Below are 22621 nucleotides of genomic sequence, written 5' to 3'. Positions count from 1 at the left end.
GAGAGCGAGGGAGGAGGGGGAAAAGAGAGAGGAGGAGAGGGGGTGGCAAAGAAAGGGAGAGAGAGGTAACGAGACAAGGGTGCTACAGGGAGAGACGAGGAGAGAAATTAAGCATAAGGGTCTGTGTATTCTCTGTGATGGTGGTGCTTGACTGGGGAATTCCACCATGTCTCTCAGTCCCGATGGTTGGGAGAGAGGGACAGACGGGGGATTCCGATGGCGATGGGCGACATTATTTCACTGGGTTCTTGCTATTTGTTGTGGAGTGGTCCTCCTGTAACAGGCTACGGGCCCTGGTCAAAAGTAGTGCACTATAAAGGAAATAGGTTGCCATTTAGGATGAAGTCTGAGCCGGTAGGTATTATTCTAGCAATAAGTCAGACCCCAGCTAGTGTCACTGTGTCACTTTCTCTTTTCCGTCTACTGATGAGTCATTTTCTAGCCCCCCTCCACCATTGTTGCTACCTCACTCTTCACTCAAATCCCATGCTCCTCTTTCATGCTTTCTCTAAAGAGAGATACTGTACAACAACAGGGGAGATTAATGAAGGCAAAGGCCTACATTCATCTCCCCTGTTGTTGTACAGTATCTCTCTGACTTTTATTGGCCAGGTTGGATAAAGATTGAATTCTAGTCAGAAAGGGCATAATAGCCTCATTGATTTCCTGTCTCCTTAAGCATTCCCCTACTGTGACGGGAATGAGAGCTTTGATTCTCTGGACCGTGTCGCTGAATTGAAATACATCTGGTTTGTAAAGTCAACCTGTCTCCAACAAGTTAACAGACATCGCAATAAGTCTGTCAACAAAGTCAGTAAATGGTTACAGACAACAACCTAGCTATATCCCACAGTCAATCCTAATCCTAACTCGGGTCCATATGCACAATTATTTTTAGTTCTAGTTCTCGAATGAGGATTCTAGATCTGAAATTAAGATTTGGCCCTTTAATGTCCTGTCAACTGATGGGCAACCTTGCGTCCTACAGTTACAGAAACGGTACTCTGTGTGTTTTGTTCTGCAGGCCATTGTGGGAAGACGTTTGCCATCTTGAAGAGGTATGTCACCGACGCGGTGCCAAAGACGAGCTGGCTTCTGGTGGTGGATGATGACACTCTCATCAGGTAAAGCTCTCAGTACACGCACACACACACACACACACACACACACACACACATGCACGCATGCAGCCACACACACAGACAGACACTAAGGCTGATGGTGTGTCTGAGTGATAGTTCCTCCTCAGTCAAAATGTGTGTATACACTTATGCCAAAACCCCTGGTGCAGTGAAAAAGCTGTCAAATAAAAAAGTTGAAAAGTTGAAAGAACTCTTCAAGGCTGCCTCCTGAGGGCAAAGTCAGCAAACTAATTATTTTTTATTTAGTACGGAGGATATTGGATGTAGAGTGCAGTGGTGTCAGAATTTAATTGGGGGATTTTGATGAGGAATATCCTACCAGTGTACAAGTGTGTGTGCATTGTTTGTGTGTGTTTGTTTGTACATGCATGTGTACCTGAGTGTGAGTGTGTGCCTTCCCCAGCCTGCCCAGACTGCAGATGCTGCTGAGCTGTTACGACCCCTCTGAACCGGTGTGTCTAGGGGAGAGGTACGGCTACGGGCTGGGCCAGGGAGGCTACAGCTACATCACCGGAGGAGGGGGGTAAGTGACTTACATCTGCATCCCAAATGGAACCCTATTCCCTGCACAGTACACTACTTTTGATCAAAAGTACTGTACTGTGTAGGGAATAGGGTGCTTTTTGGCACTCAGCTAACATCTCTGACACAGACATTTTGGATGCAGCAATTGATGTTAATTGAGACAGAGGCCATACTTTTAGAGCAGTGGTTCCTAACTAAGGTCCTCGAGTACCCCCAACAGACCCGAAATTCCGAGACCCGACCAGGGACCGGAGCGGATCCGGGTCCTAAATTCTCACTTTTGTCTCGGATCGAGTGAGAGGAGCCTTGGCCTATAGGCTACTCTTGATTGCGCAGATGGAGGCCTTTTTCATTGAAGTAAAACGAAAGTTAGAGGAGAAAGAGTGTAGTGAAAAGAAGCAGATAAGGGGAATGTCCTCCGTGGGGACAAGTTGTAATATTGTAGTGGACAAGGGTGAGAAGAACATTGGCGCGGTCAAATGGACTGTGTGCAACTCGCTATTCAGGTTTGATGCAATTTAGGTTTATTATCATTTTTATTATTGTAGGCCTATTTAAGAATCTAAACCAGTTCTTTAAATATGCAGTGTTTTGATTCCTTTTGTTCAGGCATTTTTTACATTTACATTTTAGTCATTTAGCAGACGCTCTTATCCAGAGCGACTTACAGGAGCAATTAGGGTTAAGTGCCTTGCTCAAGGGCACATTTACGTCATTTAGCAGACGCTCTTATCCAGAGCGACTCACCAATTGGTGCGTTCACCCTATAGCCAGTGGGATAACCACTTTACAATTTTTTTTGGGGGGGGGGCATTTTCATTGGATAAGTTAAGTTCGAACTGTCTTTTTGATTTTGTGCTCCATATTTAGTTTAAGATAGGTTACAAGTGGTCCTGTTGTAAAATAAATATCATTAGCCTATAGAGCTCGCCAGCTTGTAGTCCTAAAAACCGGAAATGAGTTACCTCTGGTTCGTTCAGCCATTCCTATGGGGAAAATGAATGGGAAAAGAATAGGAAAAATTACAACGTATAAGATCTCCTAAGCCTGTGTTTTCCACAGACCTTATTTTCTGCATTTCCAAAAACCCGACAAAACCTCTGTTCATTTTCCCATAGGCTGTGTCCAACGAACCATGGCGGAGTTAGTGCCTACAAAAAGACGCCATTACTATTGCTCTCTATTGCTGCCATTTGTCGGATAGGACTACAGTAGGCACCTGCCTTTGTTGGTAATTGCTGCAAAATAGGCCTAGCCTGTTAAAAACTTTTGTGAAAGTTTAAACCTTCAAACCTTGTTTCATTCTATTGAGCCGTTTTCTTTGGCCATGTCACGCCCTGGCTCTGGGGACTCTTAAATGTTGAGCCAGGGTGTGGACTTGTTATGTTTAGTTTTCATTGGGTCTGTTCTAGATCGTTCATATCTATGTTGGCCAGGGTGGTTCCCAATCAGAGACAGCTGTAGCTCGTTGTCTCTGATTGGGGACCATACTTAGGCAGCCTTTTGGCACATTAGTATTGTGGGATCTTGTTCTGTATAGGTTTGTGTTGGTGAACCTTTAGACTTCACGTATCGTTTTGTTGTTGGTGTAAAGTACTCATTAAAAGATGTACGCCTATCACGCTGCGCCTTGGTCTGCCTCTAATAACGATCGTGACAGAAGATCCCACCAAAATAGGACCAAGCAGCGTGTGCAGGAGCAAACGCCGGGTATGGAACAGGAGGTTACTCTGGTAGATGTCCTCCTCGGTTGGGGGAGAATCACGGAGGAGGAGGCCGTCCGCTACCGGAGGGCGATGAGGGAGGATGCCCAGGCAGGAGAGGAGAAGCGGCGCCAACCGGGCCGTCGTCGGACAGGCGAGAGGCAACCCGAAGTAATTTTTTTGGGGGGAGCACACGGCATGGACGACGGGGCTGCTGGAGGCAGCTACAGGGCGAGTTTGCGGACTAGGAGAGGAGGCCACCAGGTTACGGGGGCCATTGGTCATGAGGGGGAAGGAGAGTGTAGAGGCACGGCGAGAGGTACTGGGGTGTGTTACCAGTCCGGTCCGGCCCGTTCCTGATCCCCGCACAAGGCCAGTGGTGTGTGTTCCCAGTACGGTCCGGCCTGTTCCTGTCCATCGCACCAAGCCTGTGGTGCGCGTCGCCAGCCCGGTCCGGCCTGTTCCTGCTCCCCGCACCAAGCCAGTGGTGCGCGTTGCCAGCCCGGTCCGGCCTGTGTCTGCTCCCCGCACCAAGCCTGTGGTGCGCGTCGCCTGCCCGGCCCGGCCCGTTCCTGCTCCCCGCACCAAGCCAGTGGTGCGCGTCGCCAGCCCGGTCCGGCCTGTTCCTGCTCCCCGCACCAAGCCAATGGTGCGCGTCGCCAGCCCGGTCCGGCCCGTTCCTGCTCCCCGCACCAAGCCTGTGGTGCGCGTCGCCAGCCCGGTCCGGCCCGTTCCTGCTCCCCGCACCAAGCCTGTGGTGCGCGTCGCCAGCCCGGCCCGGCCCGTTCCTGCTCCCCGCACCAAGCCAGTGGTGCGCGTCGTCAGCCCGGTCCGGCCCGTTCCTGCTCCCCGCACCAAGCCTGTGGTGCGCGTCGCCAGCCCGGTCTGGCCTGTTCCTGCTCCCCGCACCAAGCCTGTGGTGCGCGTCGCCAGCCCGGTCTGGCCTGTTCCTGCTCCCCGCACCAAGCCAGTGGTGCGCGTCGTCAGCCCGGTCCGGCCCGTTCCTGCTCCCCGCACCAAGCCAGTGGTGCGCGTCGTCAGCCCGGTCCGGCCCGTTCCCGCTCCCCGCACCAAGCCAGTGGTGCGCGTCGTCAGTCCGGCACGGTCCGTGCCTGTTCCACCTGTGCCTGGTCCGGCACCGGTCAGCTGCTCCACGCCGGAGCCAGAGCAATCCGCTCCACCGGTGTGCAGTCCAGCTCCGGCCAGCGGGGCCAGACCAGACCAGGGGCGCTACGGGGGGGTAGCGAGAGAGTGGTGGTCACGCCCGGAGCCGGATCCGCCTCCGAGGCGGAATGCCCACCCGGCCCCTACCCTCTTGTGTTTGGTTGGCGCGGTGCAGTCCGCGCTTTGGGGGTACTGTCACGCCCTGGCTCTGGGGACTCTTATATGTTGAGCCAGGGTGTGGATTTTCTATGTGTGATTTTCTATGTTTTGTTCTAGTTCGTGTTTTCTATGTTGGCCAGGGTGGTTCCCAATCAGAGACAGCTGTAGCTCGTTGTCTCTGATTGGGGACCATAATTAGGCAGCCTTTTGGCACTTTAGTATTGTGGGATCTTGTTCCGTAAGGTTTGTTTTGGTGTGTTAACCTAGGACTTCACGTATCGTTTGGTTTGTTGTATTGTTAGTGTTGTGTACGAAATAAAAGATGTACGCATATCACGCTGCGCCTTGGTCCGCTTCATCGTGCAACGATCGTGACAGGCCAAGTTAAGTTCCAACTGTAATGTTGTGTTTGCCGCAATATAATAGAATTACCGGTAGGCCTACTATATGTAGTCCTACCCGACAAATGGCAGCAATAGAATACAAACAGTGTAGAATACAAACAGTGTAGCTACTCACTCCGCAAGGCAATTAAACTGGCAAAACATCAGTGTAGAGACAAAGTGGAGTCGCAATTCAGCGGCTCAGACACGAGACGTATGTGGCAGGGTCTAAAGACTACAAAAGGAAAACCAGCCACATCGCCGACACTGACGTCTCGCTTCCAGACAAGCTAAACACCTTCTTCGCCCGCTTTGAGGATAACACAGCGCCACTGACGAGGCCCACTACCAAGGACTGTGGCCTCTCCTTCTCCGTGGCCGACGTGATTAAGCATGTTAACCCCCGCAAGGCTGCCGGCCCAGACGGCATCCCTAGCCGCGTCCTCAGAGCAGGTGGCTGGTGTGTTTATGGACATATTCAATCTCTCCCTTTCCCAGTCTGCTGTTCCCACATGCTTCAAGATGGCCACCATTGTTCCTGTACCCAAGAAAGCAAAGGTAACTGAACTAAATGACTATCGCCCTGTAGCACTCACCTCTGTCATCATGAAGTGCTTTGACAGACTACTCAAGGATCATATCACCTCTACCTTACCTGTCACCCTAGACCCACTTCAATTTGCTTACCGCCCCAATAGATCCACAGACGATGCAATCGCCATCACACTGCACACTGCCCTATCCCATCTGGACAAGAGGAATACCTATGTAAGAATGCTGTTCATTGACTATAGCTCAGCATTCAACACCATAGTACCCTCCAAGCTCATCATCAAGCTCGAGGCCCTGGGTCTGAACCCCGCCCTGTGCAACTGGGTCCTGGACTTCCTGACGGGCCGCCCCCAGGTGGTGAAGGTAGGAAACAACATCTCCACTTCGCTGATCCTCAACACTGCGGCCCCACAAGGATGCGTGCTCAGCCCCCTCCTGTACTCCCTGTTCACCCATGACTGCGTGGCCAAGCACGCCTCCAACTCAATCATCAAGTTTTCAGACGACACAACAGTAGTAGGTTTGATTACCAACAATGATGAGACCGCCTACAGTGAGGAGGTGAGGGCTCTGGGAGTGTGGTGCCAGGAAAATAACCTCTCACTCTGCGTCAACAAAACAAAGGAGATGATTGTGGACTTCAGGAAACAGCAGAGGGTGCACCCCCCTATCCACATCGACGGGACCGCAGTGGAGAAGGTGGAAAGCTTCAAGTTCCTTGGCGTACACATCACCGACAAACTGAAATGGTCCACCCACGCAGTGTGGTGAAGAGGGTGCAACAGAGCCTCTTCAACCTCAGGAGGCTGAAGAAATTTGTCTTGGCAACTAAAACACTCAAACTTTTACAGATGCACAATTGAGAGCGTCCTGTCTTGCTGTATCACCACCTGGTACGGCAACTACTCCGCCCGCAACCGCAGGCGACACATACAGCAACCGCCCTCCAAGACACATACAGCACCCGATGTCACAGGAAGGCCAAAAAGATCATCAAGGACATCAACCACCCGAGCCACTGCCTGTTCACCCCTCTATCATCCAGAAGGCCAGTACAGGTACATCAAAGCTGGGACCGAGAGAATGAAAAACAGCTTCTATCTCAAGGCCATCAGACTGTTAAATAGCCATCACTAGCACATTAGAGGCTGCTGCTGCCTATTGAAATCACTGGCCACTTTAAGAAATGGAAAAGTAGTCACTTTAATAATGTTTACACATCTTGCACACTGCCCTATCCCATCTGGACAAGAGGAATACCTATGTAAGAATGCTGTTCATTGACTATAGCTCAGCATTCAACACCATAGTACCCTCCAAGCTCATCATCAAGCTTGAGGCCCTGGGTCTGAACCCCGCCCTGTGCAACTGGGTCCTGGACTTCCTGACGGGCCGCCCCCAGGTGGTGAAGGTAGGAAACAACATCTCCACTTCGCTGATCCTCAACACTGCGGCCCCACAAGGATGCGTGCTCAGCCCCCTCCTGTACTCCCTGTTCACCCATGACTGCGTGGCCAAGCACGCCTCCAACTCAATCAACAAAGTATAAAGTTATGAATATGCTACACATCGAAACACAATGAATATTAGTTTTTTTAAATTAGTTATAGGCAGTTTTTAAGGACACTGTCGATCATTTGGCCTCTATCGCTCGTTTATTGATGGCGCTGGCATTCTGAGGTTTCTTCGATTTCTACTCTCGGATCTGAACGGGTCTCTCTGTTTTTCCACTGGCCTTTTCGGAATGGGTCTGACTGTCCTCGGGTCCATTCGGAACGGGTCTCCGTTAAAATAAAATGAATTTATGCAAATCGGGTCGGGTGGGAAAGCCACAGATCCAGTTTGGAACTGGTCCAACGTTTTGGACCCATGAAGACCTCTACCCCCAACAGTACATGTTTTTTATTGTAGCCCCGGACAAGCACACCTGATTGAACTTGTCAATGAATCATCAGGCCCTCAATGAGTTGAATCAGGTATGTTTGTATGGGGCTGTTGAAGGGTACTTGAGGACCGGAGTTGGGAACCACTGTTTTAGAGGAATTGTTGATGTTGTTGTTGTTGTTGTTGTTGTGTGGTAGCTATGGGTGGGATGCAGCAGGTTGCTGTTGAACTGTGGATAAACTGCAGGAGGAACTATATTTAGAACAAATCCATTTAGCAATCTCCCAAACATCCGAACTTGAAGTTTTCTCTACAGATGCTTATCTTCAGTTATTGTATTTCTGCCTCGTTTCTCTGTATGTTTCTCTGTAATGATTTGACCTTTATGGTGTAATTTCCCATTCTCACTTCAAATCATATGTGGTGTTACTATAGATTTGACTGGATTGTTAGATCAAAATATAAGAAGAATATAATAGAATATTAGAATATAAGACAGACATAGTGCATTCGGAAAGTATTCAGACCCGGTCCCTTTTTCCACATTTTGCTACATTATAGCCTTATTCTAAAATTTATTAAATAAAACAATTTCCTCATCAATCTACACACAATACCCCATAATGACAAAACTAAAACAGATTTTTATACATTTTTGCAAATGTATTCAAAATAAAAAACTAAAATACCTTATTACATAAGTATTCAGACCCTTTGCTCTGAGATTTGAAATTGACCTCAGGTACATCCTGTTCCCATTGATCATCCTTGAGATGTTTCTACAATTTGATTGGAGTACACCTGTGGTAAATTCAATTGATTGGACATGATTTGTAAATGCACACACCTGTCTATATAAGGTCCCACAGTTGATAGTGCATTTCAGAGCAAAAACCAAGCTATGAGGTCGAAGGAATTGTCCATAGAGCTCAGAGACAGGTTGTGTCGAGGCACAGATCTGGGGAAGGGTGGCAAAACATTTCTTCACCATTGAAGGATCCAAAGAACACAGTGGCCTCCATCATTCTTAAATGGAAGAAATTTGGAACCGCCAAGACTCTTCCTAGAGCTGGCCGCCTGGCCAAACTGAGCAATCGGGGAAGAAGGGCCTTGGTCAGGGAGGTGACCAGGAACCCGATGGTCACTCTGACAGAGCTCCAAAGTTCCTCTGTGGAGATGGGAGAACCTTCCAGAAGGACAACCATCTCTGCAGCACTCCACCAATCAGGCCTTTGTGGTAGCGTGGCAAGACAGAAGCCACTCTTCAGTAAAAGGCACATGACAGCCTGCTTGGAGTTTGCCAAAAGGCACCTAAAGGACTCTCAGACCATGAGAAACAAGATTATCTGGTCTAATGAAAGCAAGATTGGACTCTTTGGCCTGAATGCCAAGCGTCACGTCTGGAGGAAACCTGGCACCATCCCTACGGTGAAGCATGGTGGTGGAAGCATCATGCTGTGGAGATGTTTTTCAGCAGCAGGGTCTGGGAGACTAGTCAGGATCGAGGGAAAGATGAACGGAGCAAAGTATAGAGAGATCCTTGATGAAAACCTTCTCCAGAGCCTCAGACTGAGGCGAAGGTTCACCTTCCAACAGGAGAACGACCCTAAGCACACAGCCAAGACAACGCAGAAGTGGCTTCGGGACAAGTCTTTGAATGTCCCTGAGTGGCCCAGCGAGAGGCCGGACTTGAACCCGATTGAACATCTCTGGTGAGACCTGAAAATAGCTGTTCAGCGACACTCCCCATCCAACCTGACAGAGCTTGAGAGGATCTGCGGAGAAGAATGGGAGAAACTCCCCAAATACAGATGTGACAAGCTTGTAGCTTCATACCTAAGAAAACTTGAGGATGTAATCGCTGCCAAAGGTGCTTCAACAAAGTACTGAGTAAAGGGTCTGAATACTTATATAAATGTAATATTTCAGTTATTTTTTTATTTTTTTTGCACACATTTCTAAAAACAGTTTTTGCTTTGTCATTATGGGGTATTGTGTATAGATTGATGAAGAAAAACAACGATTTAATCCATTTTAGAGTAAGACTGTAATGTAACAAAATGTGGAAAAAGTCAAGTGGTCTGAATACTTTCCGAATGCACTGTAAATGTGGGTCATGTTGGACCAATTGCAACCAAGATTGGCCACTAGATTATTGCCAGCTGATCTCTGTTTAAACCATCAATATGCGCTAAAATCACCCTACAGCTGATTTCAATTGCAACCATCATCTGCCACCGATTTACCGCTCCATAAAGGCGTCCTTATACTAGGTTTGCTGTTTGTCCCTCGAGACTCTGTAGCCAGTACACTTCCTCAAGAAATCTGCAAATAATTTTGTCATTTTTGCAGAGAAGGTCGTAGATGCACAATTTTCTATCTAACTAAGATCTTTGGTGCGATATTTCTCAAGTGAAATTTGAATTACAACAAACAGTTCATTGAAGAATCCCTACTGTTGACCAATCACTGACGAAGGGGCGTAGACTTCGGCAACTGAAGTTCGACTTGCCTCAAGAAAATGTTTGTGTGCACGAACAGCTGATAAAACCCTTGCCGAACACCAAAACGAACAACAACTTCACAAAATGTTGTCATTGCATATGCACAAACTGTTTTGAACTTTTTCGGATGGGAAGCCTTAAGATGGATGTCGCTTTTATATTTTTTCAAGATTTTGTAATACATTGATTTTACTTGTCTGAATCAAATATGCCCATTTCTTATCAAGAAGGGAAAGGGAAATATTCCTGAACTGTAGGCTACACATTTGATATTTGAAACAAAATCGTGATTGTGTTGTATTTTGAATCAAATAATATTGTATTCTAATATTGTGCGGATAGTTCTTTAAGTTATTTGTAGAACAACGTGATAAGACTCAGTAGTGAACCTTTATAATTTAGCACAGGGCTACTAATTAGGCCAGTAGTCTACCTTATTGAAGAAACAATGTCTGAATTGGAAAGAAATGTGGTAGGGAGAGTCGTTTCGTATTATTTGGAAGTCGTTATCCAAAGAAACAGATGCAAAGTGTTTCGTTTTATAATTATATTTAAATAGTTTATAACAGTCATTGCTGCGATCGATATCACTTTAATTTACAATGTGGTAGGCTAATTAATTAAAAGTTGGTTTTCAATAACTTTCTTTTCGCAAAGTTATTGACATGGGCTACTTATCCAGTTTAATCATTTTATTTCAGTTGTAATATGTCACATTCTTCCGTTTAACTTTTTCATATTTCAATTTCATTGTTCCTAATAGGATGTTTTTTCATTGGGGCGGGAGTAGTGAAGGCAGACAATGACCATTTCCCATGCCATTTCCGCTCTCTAGTATTAAACTGGTTTGACACCATAACAGCATCAGATCAGCTGGTCTAGTAGTTTTATTGTGCAGTTTTTTAGTTGTAAACTGAGTTATTCTATCTCAGAGCTCCGCGTAATCTCCGTATAGTAGCGTGTCAAGAAAACCAGCGGCAACCTACAGGTAATCCGCAGGTTTCGTTGCAATTAGGCCATTCATTCTTATTTGTGGGATCTGTGTGTACAGTACATGTGAAATTAACCAGACTACTATGCTAAGGGTTGCTCTTTACTGGAAATATTGAACATAAACCTTTAAAGTCCTACTCCAATCTCCTTTTCAGCTCCTTTATCACCTGATTTACTTAACAAAAGGCACATCTCAATAGGTGGTCCAGGTGTCCTCTGACATGGCACAAATGGGGTTGGGGGGGCTTTCCTCTTTTGTTCTCTATTGCTCCTATATTGTTCCTCAAGCAAGGGGCCTATGACATCAGAGCGCACCATCAGACTCCTTTAATGGCCTACTCCATTAATTTTGCACTTGTGTCTAAAAAAAACACAATTTTGCTCAAAACATATTTGTTTACCCTTAAATGTGTGTACATTACTGTATTTATACGTGGGATCTTGTTTTTCAACAGGAAAAGTACAAAAATACCTGGAATGCGTCTTTAAGTTGTCAATCCACCTTGTTTTCACTTAACTGTGTTGGTCAGAGTAGTGATGTTAATGTGTGTGATAATAATAATAATAATAATAATAATAATAGTTGATTGGATTCTCCACGTAGGTGCTCAATCATTTTCTGTGCCAGAACGCTCACCACACATAAGCTAATGTGTGTTGGCGTGTGTGCATGTGTTGTGTCCTGTCAGGATGGTGTTCAGTAGGGCCGCGGTGGTGAGGCTCCTGGCCAGTGACTGCAAGTGTTACAGTAATGACGCCCCTGATGACATGGTGCTGGGGATGTGTCTCAATGCTCTGGGGCTCTCTATCACACATAGCTCCCTCTTCCACCAGGTAAAACACTGGCCTTACCCATTACCTTTATGCCAGGAACCCACAGTTTGGAATTTTATTGGCACGATTCATGTGTCACATACTATTTTCATGATTGTTATTTCATGATCGTACACGAAAAATGGGAGCTCTAGAGTCGCTCAATCTGGCAGGGTCAACATTAGCGGATTTACTGCACTTGTGATTTCCCGACAACACAGACTTTTCTGTCGTTGTCGTTGCCCTGCATTTTTCCTGCTGTGTGAACACTGCTACGAAGGAGATTCCACGCCAATAGGAACGCTGTAAGCTGGCATGCACTGTAGAAAAGATGAAGCAATTGGTCCATCTTTCTACACAGCATGTTATCTAACATTTTCTACACCCTAAATGACCATCTCTAAGTATCCGATTTTATTAACCACATTGTAGGCCTACTAGAACACAGATTATGGCAGATTTGACAAATAAGCACTTTCTGCTATTTTGAAAAGACAAATTCTAATCAAAGCAAATGTTACTTAATTTATACAAGTAGTAAAGTGAGAACACCCTTCAGATAGCAGATCCTCAAGATGTATCAGCTGTTATGTCGTACAGTGGAGCACTTCCACTGCACGACATAGCAAAGAGGTTTGGATGATCAAAAACGCACTGTGGGAGAGAGCCATTACCTTATACATTTTTACCCATTACCCTTACCTAATACCAACTACCCTAACCCATTACCGTTATCTAATAAGTTACCTAAGACCTAATACTCTTTACCCATTATTCTTACCTGATAATACAACATTTCACAGTACGTCAATTTCACAGTTCAACAATGGTTGTTGTAGCAAGGCTCAGGTAACAAAGATACTAGACAATAGCCAATATCCCTCCTTAGTTAACTCCTTACTTTCTCCTCATCTCCTGGGGGACTGGTTCTCTCTGATTGTACCAGTGTATTTAATAGCCCTGTTTAATCGTAGCAATTACAGCAGTCTCCTGTGGCTGATGGTAATGGAAGGTGTTGAAAGGAATAGTTCACTCAAATTACAAAATAGCAAATTGGTTTCCTTGCCCTGTAAGTAGTCTATTAACAAGGTAAGCGAGGCAGGTAGCCTAGCGGTTAAGAGTGTTGGGCTAGTAATCGAAAGGTCATTGGTTCGAATCCCCGAGCCGACTAGGCACTTAACCCTAATTGCGCCTGTAAGTCGCTCTGGATAAGAGCGGCTGCTAAATTACTCAAATCTAAATAAGAGAGCAATCCATGCTTTGGTTTTGTTTACTAGCCACTGTCTCCAAATGCTAACTTTTGAGCATTTACTAACTTTTGAGCATTTGTGACACAAAACCAATGCAAGTCAATATCCTCGATATTAGCATTTCAATAATTGTTCTGTCCCTCCAGGCTCGACCTGAAGACTACTCCAGAGACTTCCTAGCCCACCAGGTGCCCATCTCCTTCCACAAACACTGGAACATCGACCCCGTCGCCGTCTTCAACAGGTGGCTAAAGGACGAGTCGAGGTCAACAACCCCACACGGACTAAACAAGAGCACCAAGGAAGAGTTATAGTCACTCAGACACTATCAGTCTTAGTGTGCGTGCGTGTATGTGTGTGTGTGTGTGTGGAGTCATGAACAAACGTATTGTCAGCATGTTTCCTCTATCAGTATAAATGTTTTCTATATTGTTAATCTTGCGGAGATATAATTTGGAAGGTTCATGCAAGTCTCTGTCCATGACTGTGTGTTTGGGAACTTATTCATGACTGAGGCCAGGCGCATTAGAGCAGCGCACTAAAATGGACTTTCAAAGGTAATTTACGCTTGGGCCGACATGCGCAGCATTTACCATGAATGCGATCTCCGCGAGGGTCGGGAAAACGCCTTTAGAAGACACATTGTCGGCTGTCTAGTGCGCAGCTCTGTAACTTGTATTGAATCTCGGCCACAGTTTCAATAGATTTGCATGTTGAGGTTGTCAGTGTGTGTTCGGATCTTGTCTGTGTATATTTATAATATGATATAATCTATAAATCTTGCCAAGTTGAACAATGAAACTCATTTTCTTCTTAAGGACATAGCTCAACATTATTACTACATGCTGTACAATGTGTACTATTTTTATAAAAACATGTTATCACTTAAAAATATGTGTTTGCTCTGTCTTATTGGAGTTTTATTTCTGCCATTTGGTTTCAGGATTAATTAATTACTATTAATTGTGACTGTAAATAATAGGGTCTATGAAGTGTGTGTGTTTTCATAGCCCCTATTATCACACACACAACACATACTGTTCAATGGAATTTTAAATAGAAGCTTAGAGAAATAACTCCTGATGTTTTCTTTATGATAACTTTGATGATAACTGTGAAAGCAAAGGCCCTTGTGCTGTGCTTGGGGGGACACCCATATTTCTGCCATGACACACTAGCTTTCCTCATTACTTCATAACTTCATGAGTGTTCAGTTTTAACTTGTGTAACTTTGTTTATGGAAGACTTATCAATACAGGCCCAGCATGGGGACAGGGATGTGAATAATACAACTAGGCTGACATGTTGTTAAAATAACCCTTTTCAGGGGTGTCAAACTCCTTCCATGGAGGGCCTAGTGTCTGCAGGTTTTTGGTTTTTCCTTTCAATTAAGCCCTAGACAACCAGGTGTGGGGAGTTCCTTACTAATTAGTGACCTTAATTCATCAGTCAAGTACAAGGGAGGAGGGAAAACCAGCAGACACTCGGCCCTCCGTGGAATGAGTTTGACACCTGTCTTTTATATGGTGTAAAGTCATGATTGAGTCATTCACCAAGAATAGAGCGTCCTCTTCTGTCTTCTGTTTCCCTATTTATCAGAGTAGTCAGGGTAACTTCTGAATAAATTAATGTGAGGAAACTCGCCAAATGCACATTAATGAATTACACTACATGACCAAAGGTATGTGGACACCTGCTCGTCATAAATCTCATTCCAAAATCATGGACATTAATATGGAGTTGGTCCCGCCTTTGCTGCTATAACAGCCTCCACTCTTCTGGGAAGGCTTTCCACTAGATGTTGGAACATTGCTGCGGGGACTTGCTTCCATTCAGCCACAAAAGCATTAGTGAGGTCGGACACTGATGTTGGGCGATTAGGCCTGGTTCGCAGTCGGCGTTCTAATTCATCCCAAAGGTGTTCGATGGGGTTGAGGTCAGGGCTCTGTGCAGGCCAGTCAAGTTCTTCCACACCGATCTCGACAAACCATTTCTGTATGGACCACGCTTTGTACACAGTGGCATTGTCATGCTGAAACAGGAAAGGGCCTTCCCCAAACTGTTGCCACAAAGTTGGAAGCACAGAATTGTCTAGAATGTCATTGTATGCTTTAGCGTTAAGATTTCCCCTCACTGGAACTAAGGGGCCTAGCCCAAACCATGAAAAACAGCCCCAGACCATTATTCCTCCTCCACCAAACTTTACAGTTGGCACTATGCATTGGGGCAGGTAGCGTTCTCCTGGCATCCGCCAAACCCAGATTCGTCCGTCGGACTGCCAGATGGTGAAGCGTGATTCATCGCTCCAGAGAACGTGTTTCCACTGCTCCAGAGTCCAATGGCGGCAAGCTTTACACCACTCCAGCCGACACTTGGCATTGCGCATGGTAACCTTAAACTTGTGTGCGGCTGCTCGACCATGGAAACCCATTTCATGAAGCTCCCGACGAACAGTTCTTGTGCTGATGTTGCTTCCAGGGGCAGTTTGGAACTCAGTAGTGAGTGTTGCAACCGATGACAGATGATTGTTATGCTCTACGCGCTTCAGCACTCGGCGGTCCCATTCTGTGAGCTTGTGTGGCCTACCACTTCGCCGCTGAGCCATTGTTGCTCCTAGACGTTTCCACGTCACAATAACAGAACTTACAGTTGACCAGGGCAGCCCTAGCAGGGCAGAAATTTGACAAACTGACTTGTTGGAAAGGTGGCATCCTACGATGGTGCCACGTTGAAAGTCACAGAGCTCTTCAGTAAGGCCATTCTACTGCCAATGTTTGTCTATGGAGATTGCATGGCTGTATGCTCGATTTTATACACCTGTCAGCAATGGGTGTGGCTGAAATAGCCGAATCCACTAATTTGAAGGGGTGTCCACATACTTTTGTATATATAATGTATATCCTTTTTCAGTTGCATTCTGTTGGACATTTTTACTAAAGCAACTTAAAGGGATAGTTTACTTAAATTACGTTCAATTTATTATATCTTGTCCCAATCAGGGGCTTTATTTAATCCATATCGTGGAAGTTCAGTGTTCAGAGCCCCAGATCTCTATGTAAATGTGCACTTACACCATTCATTCATTCACTTATTCATTCATTCATAAAAATTAACTACTGTATATCCATTCATGCTCTCTGTCCTGCCCCCCCCTCGCTCTCTCTCTCTCACTCCCCCTATCTGTCATGCATTTTAATTCAAAGAGAGAGAAACAAAGTGGAGACGAACAGTCAGTTCTGAATGGTTGATGAAGCTGTCAAGATACTTAGACTTGAGGAAAACAGGTGCTAGAAAGAAGGTGAAATTGGTTTCCATTTCCAATCTAATGTTGTTGATGACATACACAAATAAGACTGAAAGACACACCACATCCCTTTCTCTGCATCTCTATTACATGTTACGCTTTGATATTGTCATTTGAAGACAGAATACTGACTATAATATCATATTGATTTGCTCCCTCGCTTCTCCTCATCTCTCATCGTCGAGGCATCACGTATGATTTTGAGAGGTCTAATAGAAATTGAAATGAAGAGTGAGTTTCTTTATAGATGATAATGATATGGATAGTATTTTACTTTCTTTTGAATCCATTCAAACATTTCCATCCTGTCAGCACAATAACAACCCAGCAGGCAAAACTTGGCACATGATATCTGAATGTAATTTTCTGGATGTAAACTGTTTTTGTGGTTGAAAAGATTACAACTGTTCTCTGTTATTACCAGGTAAATACATTTTTCATGACGAGATCAGGACGTGATATTTTGCTTATCTGGTCAGTTAGCCAAATTACAACCAGATAAAGACTTTAAAGCTACAGTTTGCAATTGGTACATACATTTTTGGACTTTTGAATTAATGGCCATTTGGGTTTTTAAAAATATAACCTATAAATGCCTATTGAGCTTAGTACAGTTGTACATCATAACCCATCTTGTTTGTAAATTGTAAATTGTAGTGGTCCGTCCTTGTACCCATTTGCTATGAATTTCAGAGTGGTTACATTTCTCAAGCTACAGCCCTTTGCTGTCTACCTAAGTTGCGGGGCGGCTGGAATTTGTTGTTTTTCGAATCCCAGACTGTAGCTTTAACCAAACTAGTTTAGCCCGCTGGGAAGGCATGCTGATTTTTCATGTTTTGACATTTACATTTTAATCATTTAGCAGACACTCTTATCCAGAGCGACTTACAGGAGAAATTAATAATAATAATAATAATAATTTATTGAACTTCAATAGCACTTTTCATAATAGAAATCTCAAAGCGCTTAAATTAGGGTTAAGTTCCTTACTCACGGGCACTGGGATTCGGCTCTGGGATTCGAACCAGCGACCGTTCAGTTACTGGCCCAACGCTCTTAACCACTAAACAGGTGCAGTTTTGTCATTTGAAATACCTTTAACAACCTACCCAGAGTAACGCTCCAGGTTAGTGGAGCTTCAGGGCTTGAACAAAATAGTATGAGGTGAAATGAGTTATTTTGGGGTAAGTTTGACATGTGTGAGGGTACTGTAGTGTCTTGGCACTAAGCATATGTTTCCTGTCAACCTGCTACTTTTGTAAAAGTTTAAATAAATGAAATAACAGATCAAACACACATTTCATTAAGAATGCCTTAAGCGCTTCCTGAATTGACCCCCAATGCTGCTTTCTAGCTGCAGTGATGGATCCAGGCTGGTTGCAGCTGGAGGAAGATTATCCACTGTGCCAGTTCCCTTGTGGCAACCTGAGTATGTGTCTGCCACAGCTGCTTCACTGAAACTGACACCTAGACTGCCCAAACGGGGCTGATGAGGAGAACTGTGGTAGGTATACTATCTCACCTATATTAACTGGCTACTACCATCTCACCTAGATATTAACTGGTTAGTACCATCTCACCTAGATATTAACTGCAACCTGGTTCAGGTTATCAGTCAACCTACCAGGGTAGTTACAAACAGCACAGGAATTAAATGTATTCATCACATCTTTACTAATGCTGCAGAAATGTGCTTTAAAGCAGTATCCAAATCCATAGGATGTAGTGATCACAATATAGTAGCTATATCTAGGAAAACCAAAGTTCCAAAGGCTGGGCCTAATAAAGTGTATAAGAGGTCATACAAGAAGTGCTGTAGTGATTCTTATGTTGATGATGTAAATAATATTTGCTGGTCTGTGCTGTGTAATGAGGAGCAACCAGACACTGCACTTGACACATTACGAAATTGCTTTTTCCAGTTACGAATAAGCATGCACCCATTAAGAAAATGACTGTAAAACTGTTAACTCCCCTTGGATTAATGAGTAATTGAAAAATGGTATGGTTGAGAGAGATGAGGCAAAAGGTATGGCAAATAAGTCTGGCAGCATAACCGATAGGAAAACGTACTGCAAATTGAGAAATCATGTGACTAACCTAAATAAAAATACAAAAACTATACTATGAAACAAAAATAAATGATATAAAAAATGATAGTAAAAAGTTTTGGAGCACCTTAAATTAAATTTTGGGCAAAAAGTCAAACTCGGCTCCATCATTCATTGAATAAGATGGCTCATTCATCACAAAACCCACTGATATTGTCAACTGCTTTAATTATTTTTTCATTGGCAAGATTAGCAAACTCAAGCATTACATGCCAGTAACAAACGCTGACACTACATATCCAAGTATATCTGACCAAATTATGAAAGACAAGCATTGTACTTTTGAATTCCGTAAAGCCAGTTTGGAAGAGGTGAAAAAAGTATTGTTGTCTATCAACAATGACAAGGCACCGGGATCTGACAATCTGGATGGAAAATTACTGAGGATAATAGCGGACGATATTGCCACTCCTATTTGCCACATCTTCAATTTAAGCCTACAAAAAGTGTGTGCCCTCAGGCCTGGAGGGAAGCAAAAGTCATTCCGCTACCCAAGAATAGTAAAGCCCCCTTTACTTGCTCAAATAGCAAACCAATCAGCCTGTTACTAACCCTTAGTAAACTTTTGGAAACAATTGTGTTTGACCAGATACAATGCTATTTTAAAGTAAATCAATTGACAACAGACTTTCAGCACGCCTATAGGGAAGGACATTCAACAAGCACAGCACTTACACAAATGACTAATGATTGGCTTAGAGAAATTGATGATATAAAGATTGTGGGGGCTGTTTTGACATTATCGATCATAGTCTGCTGCTGGAAAAATGTATGTGTTATGGCTTTACATCCTCTGTTATATTGTGGATAAATAATTACCTGTCTAACAGAACACAGAGGGTGTTCTTTAATGGAAGCCTCTCCAACATAATCCAGGTAGAATCAGAAATTCCCCAGGGCAGCTGTCTAGGCCTCTTACTTTTTTCAATGTTTAATAATGACATGCGACTGGCTTTGAGTAAAGCCAGTGTGTCTATGTATGCGGATGACTCAACACTATACACGTCAGCTACTACAGCGACAAAAATTACTGCAACAATTAACAAAGAGCTGCAGTTAGTTTCAGAATGGGTGGCAAGGAATAAGTTAGTCCTAAACATTTCAAAAACGAAAAGCATTGTATTTGGGACAAATCATTCACTGAACCCTAAACCTCAACTAAATATTGTAATGAATAATGTCGAAATTGAGCAAGTTGAGGTGACTAAACTGCTTGGAGTAACCCTGGATTGTAAACTGTCATGGTCAAAACATATTGATACAACAGTAGCTAAGATGGGGAGAAGTCTGTCCATAATAAAGCGCTGGTCTGCCTTCTTAACAACACTATCAACAAGGCAGGTCCTACAGGCCCTAGTTTTGTCGCACCTAGACTACTGTTCAGTAGTGTGGTCAGGTGCCACAAAGAGGGACTTAGAAAAAGTACATGGCTCAAACAGGGCAGCATGGCTGGCCCTTAAATGTACACAGAGAGCTAAAATTAATAATATATATGTCAATCTTTCCTGGCTCAAAGTGAAGGAGAGATTGTTCTTGTAAGACATTTTGCCACCAGAGGTCTCTTCACAATCCCCAAGTCCAGAACAGACTATGGGAGGCGCACAGTACTACATAGAGCCATGACTACATGGAACTCTATTCCACATCAGGTAACTGATGCAAACAGTAGAATCAGATTGTAAAAAAAACAGGTAAAAATACACCTTATGGAACATTTACATTACATTACATTTTAGTCATTTAGCAGACGCTCTTATCCAGAGCGACTTACAGGAGCAATTAGGGTTAAGTGCCTTGCTCAAGGGCACATTTACGTCATTTAGCAGACGCTCTTATCCAGAGCGACTCACAAATTGGTGCATTCACCCTATAGCCAGTGGGATAACCACTTTACAATTTTTTTTGGGGGGGGGTAGAAGGATTACTTTATCCTATCCCAGGTATTCCTTAAAGAGGTGGGGTTTCAAATGTCTCCGGAAGGTGGTGAGTGACTCCGCTGTCCTGGCGTCGTGAGGGGAGCTTGTTCCACCATTGGGGTGCCAGAGCAGCGAACAGTTTTGACTGGGCTGAGCGGGAACTATGCTTCCGCAGAGGAAGGGAGCCAGCAGGCCAGAGGTGGATGAACGCAATGCCCTCGTTTGGGTGTAGGGACTGATCAGAGCCCGAAGGTACAGAGGTGCCGTTCCCCTCACTGCTCCATAGGCAAGCACCATGGTCTTGTAACGGATGCGAGCTTCAACTGGAAGCCAGTGGAGTGTGCGGAGGAGGGGGGTGACGTGAGAGAACTTGGGAAGGTTGAACACCAGACGGGCTGCGGCATTCTGGATGAGTTGTAGGGGTTTAATGGCACAGGCAGGGAGGCCAGCCAACAGCGAGTTGCAGTAATCCAGACGGGAGATGACAAGTGCCTGGATTAGGACCTGTGCCGCTTCCTGTGTAAGGCAGGGTCGTACTCTCCGAATGTTGTAGAGCATGAACCTGCAGGAGCGGGTCACCGCCTTGATGTTAGCGGAGAACGACAGGGTGTTGTCCAGGGTCACGCCAAGGCTCTTCGCACTCTGGGAGGAGGACACATCGGAGTTGTCAACCGTGATGGCGAGATCATGGAACGGGCAGTCCTTCCCCGGGAGGAAGAGCAGCTCCGTCTTGCCAGGGTTCAGCTTGAGGTGGTGATCCGTCATCCATACTGATATGTCTGCCAGACATGCAGAGATGCGATTCGCCACCTGGTTATCACATTTTACATTTACATTTTAGTCATTTAGCAGACGCTCTTATCCAGAGCGACTTACAGGAGCAATTAGGGTTAAGTGTCTTGCTCAAGGGACCATGTGGTGGTGTGGATTGGAACGGGGCCTGGGGACAGCAGAGCCACAGAAGGGGGAAAGGAGAAGATTAGTTGTGTATCGTCAGCGTAGCAATGATAGGAGAGGCCATGTGAGGATATGACAGAGCCAAGTGACTTGGTGTATAGGGAGAAAAGGAGAGGGCCTAGAACTGAGTCCTGGGGGACACCAGTGGTGAGAGCACGTGGTGCGGAGACAGCTTCTCGCCACGCCACTTGGTAGGAGCGACCGGTCAGGTAGGACGCAATCCAGGAGTGAGCCGCGCCGGAGATGCCCAGCTCGGAGAGGGTGGAGAGGAGGATCTGATGGTTCACAGTATCAAAGGCAGCAGACAGGTCTAGAAGGACAAGAGCAGAGGAGAGAGAGTTAGCTTTAGCAGTGCGGAGAGCCTCCGTGACACAGAGAAGAGCAGTCTCAGTTGAATGACCAGTCCTGAAACCTGACTGGTTTGGATCAAGAAGGTCATTCTGAGAGAGATAGCAAGAGAGTTGGCTAAAGACGGCACGCTCAATAGTTTTGGAAAGAAAAGAAAGAAGGGATACTGGTCTGTAGTTGTTGACATCAGTGGGATCGAGTGTTGGTTTTTTGAGAAGGGGAGCAACTCTCGCTCTCTTGAAGACGGAAGGGACATGGCCAGCGGTCAAGGATGAGTTGATCAGCGAGGTGAGGTAGGGGAGAAGGTCACCGGAGATGGTCTGGAGAAGAGAGGAGGGGATGGGGTCAAGCGGGCAGGTTGTTGGGCGGCCTGCAGTCACAAGTCGCAGGATTTTATCTGGAGAGAGAGGGGAGAAAGAAGTCAAAGCATAGGGTAGGGCAGTGTGAGTAGGACCAGCAGTGTCATTAGACTTAACAAACGAGGATCGGATGTCAGCAGGGATTCAGCAGGGAGGAAAATGTGGCAAAGAGCTTCCTAGGGTTAGAGGCAGATGCTTGGAATTTAGAGTGGTAGAAAGTGGCCTTAGCAGCAGAAACAGATGAAGAAAATGTAGAGAGGACACAAGTGCTAGCACACAAACTCTAAACACACGTACATTGTAATATTGTTGTATTATATGGTTGAGAGAATGCCAAGAGTGTGCAAAGCTGTCATCAAGGCAAAGGTTGGCTATTTGAAGAATCTCAAATATAAAATATATTTTGATTTATTTAACACTTTTTTGGTTACTATATGATTCCATGTGTTATTTCATCGTTTTAATGTCTTCACTATTATTCTACAATGTAAACAATAGTTTAAAAAATTAAGAAAAACCCTTGAATGAGTAGGTGTGTCCAAACTTTTGACTGG

At 45.0% G+C, this 22621-nt stretch overlaps 1 protein-coding gene across 2 annotated transcripts in view; it reads left to right on the top strand.

Moving 5' to 3' along the window:
- LOC121561828 (beta-1,3-glucosyltransferase-like) overlaps positions 1–13964 on the top strand; it is a 175499-nt gene extending 161535 nt beyond the window's left edge. Inside the window, exons 12-15 of one of the 2 annotated variants that reach the window (XM_045213245.1) lie at positions 1025–1124; positions 1546–1665; positions 11699–11843; positions 13219–13964. In XM_045213245.1, coding sequence (XP_045069180.1) covers positions 1025–1124; positions 1546–1665; positions 11699–11843; positions 13219–13386 — 533 coding nt within the window. In that variant the 3' untranslated portion in view covers positions 13387–13964. The remainder of the gene's footprint in view (positions 1–1024; positions 1125–1545; positions 1666–11698; positions 11844–13218) is intronic. The other variant, XM_045213247.1, reaches the window with a different exon arrangement.
- The last annotated feature ends 8657 nt before the right edge of the window (positions 13965–22621 follow it).

Source organism: Coregonus clupeaformis, chromosome 5, assembly GCF_020615455.1.
Source record: "Coregonus clupeaformis isolate EN_2021a chromosome 5, ASM2061545v1, whole genome shotgun sequence".
Classification (NCBI taxonomy): domain Eukaryota; kingdom Metazoa; phylum Chordata; class Actinopteri; order Salmoniformes; family Salmonidae; genus Coregonus; species Coregonus clupeaformis.
Note: the sequence above shows the minus strand (reverse complement) of the source record. Positions and strands in the feature narration are given on the sequence as shown.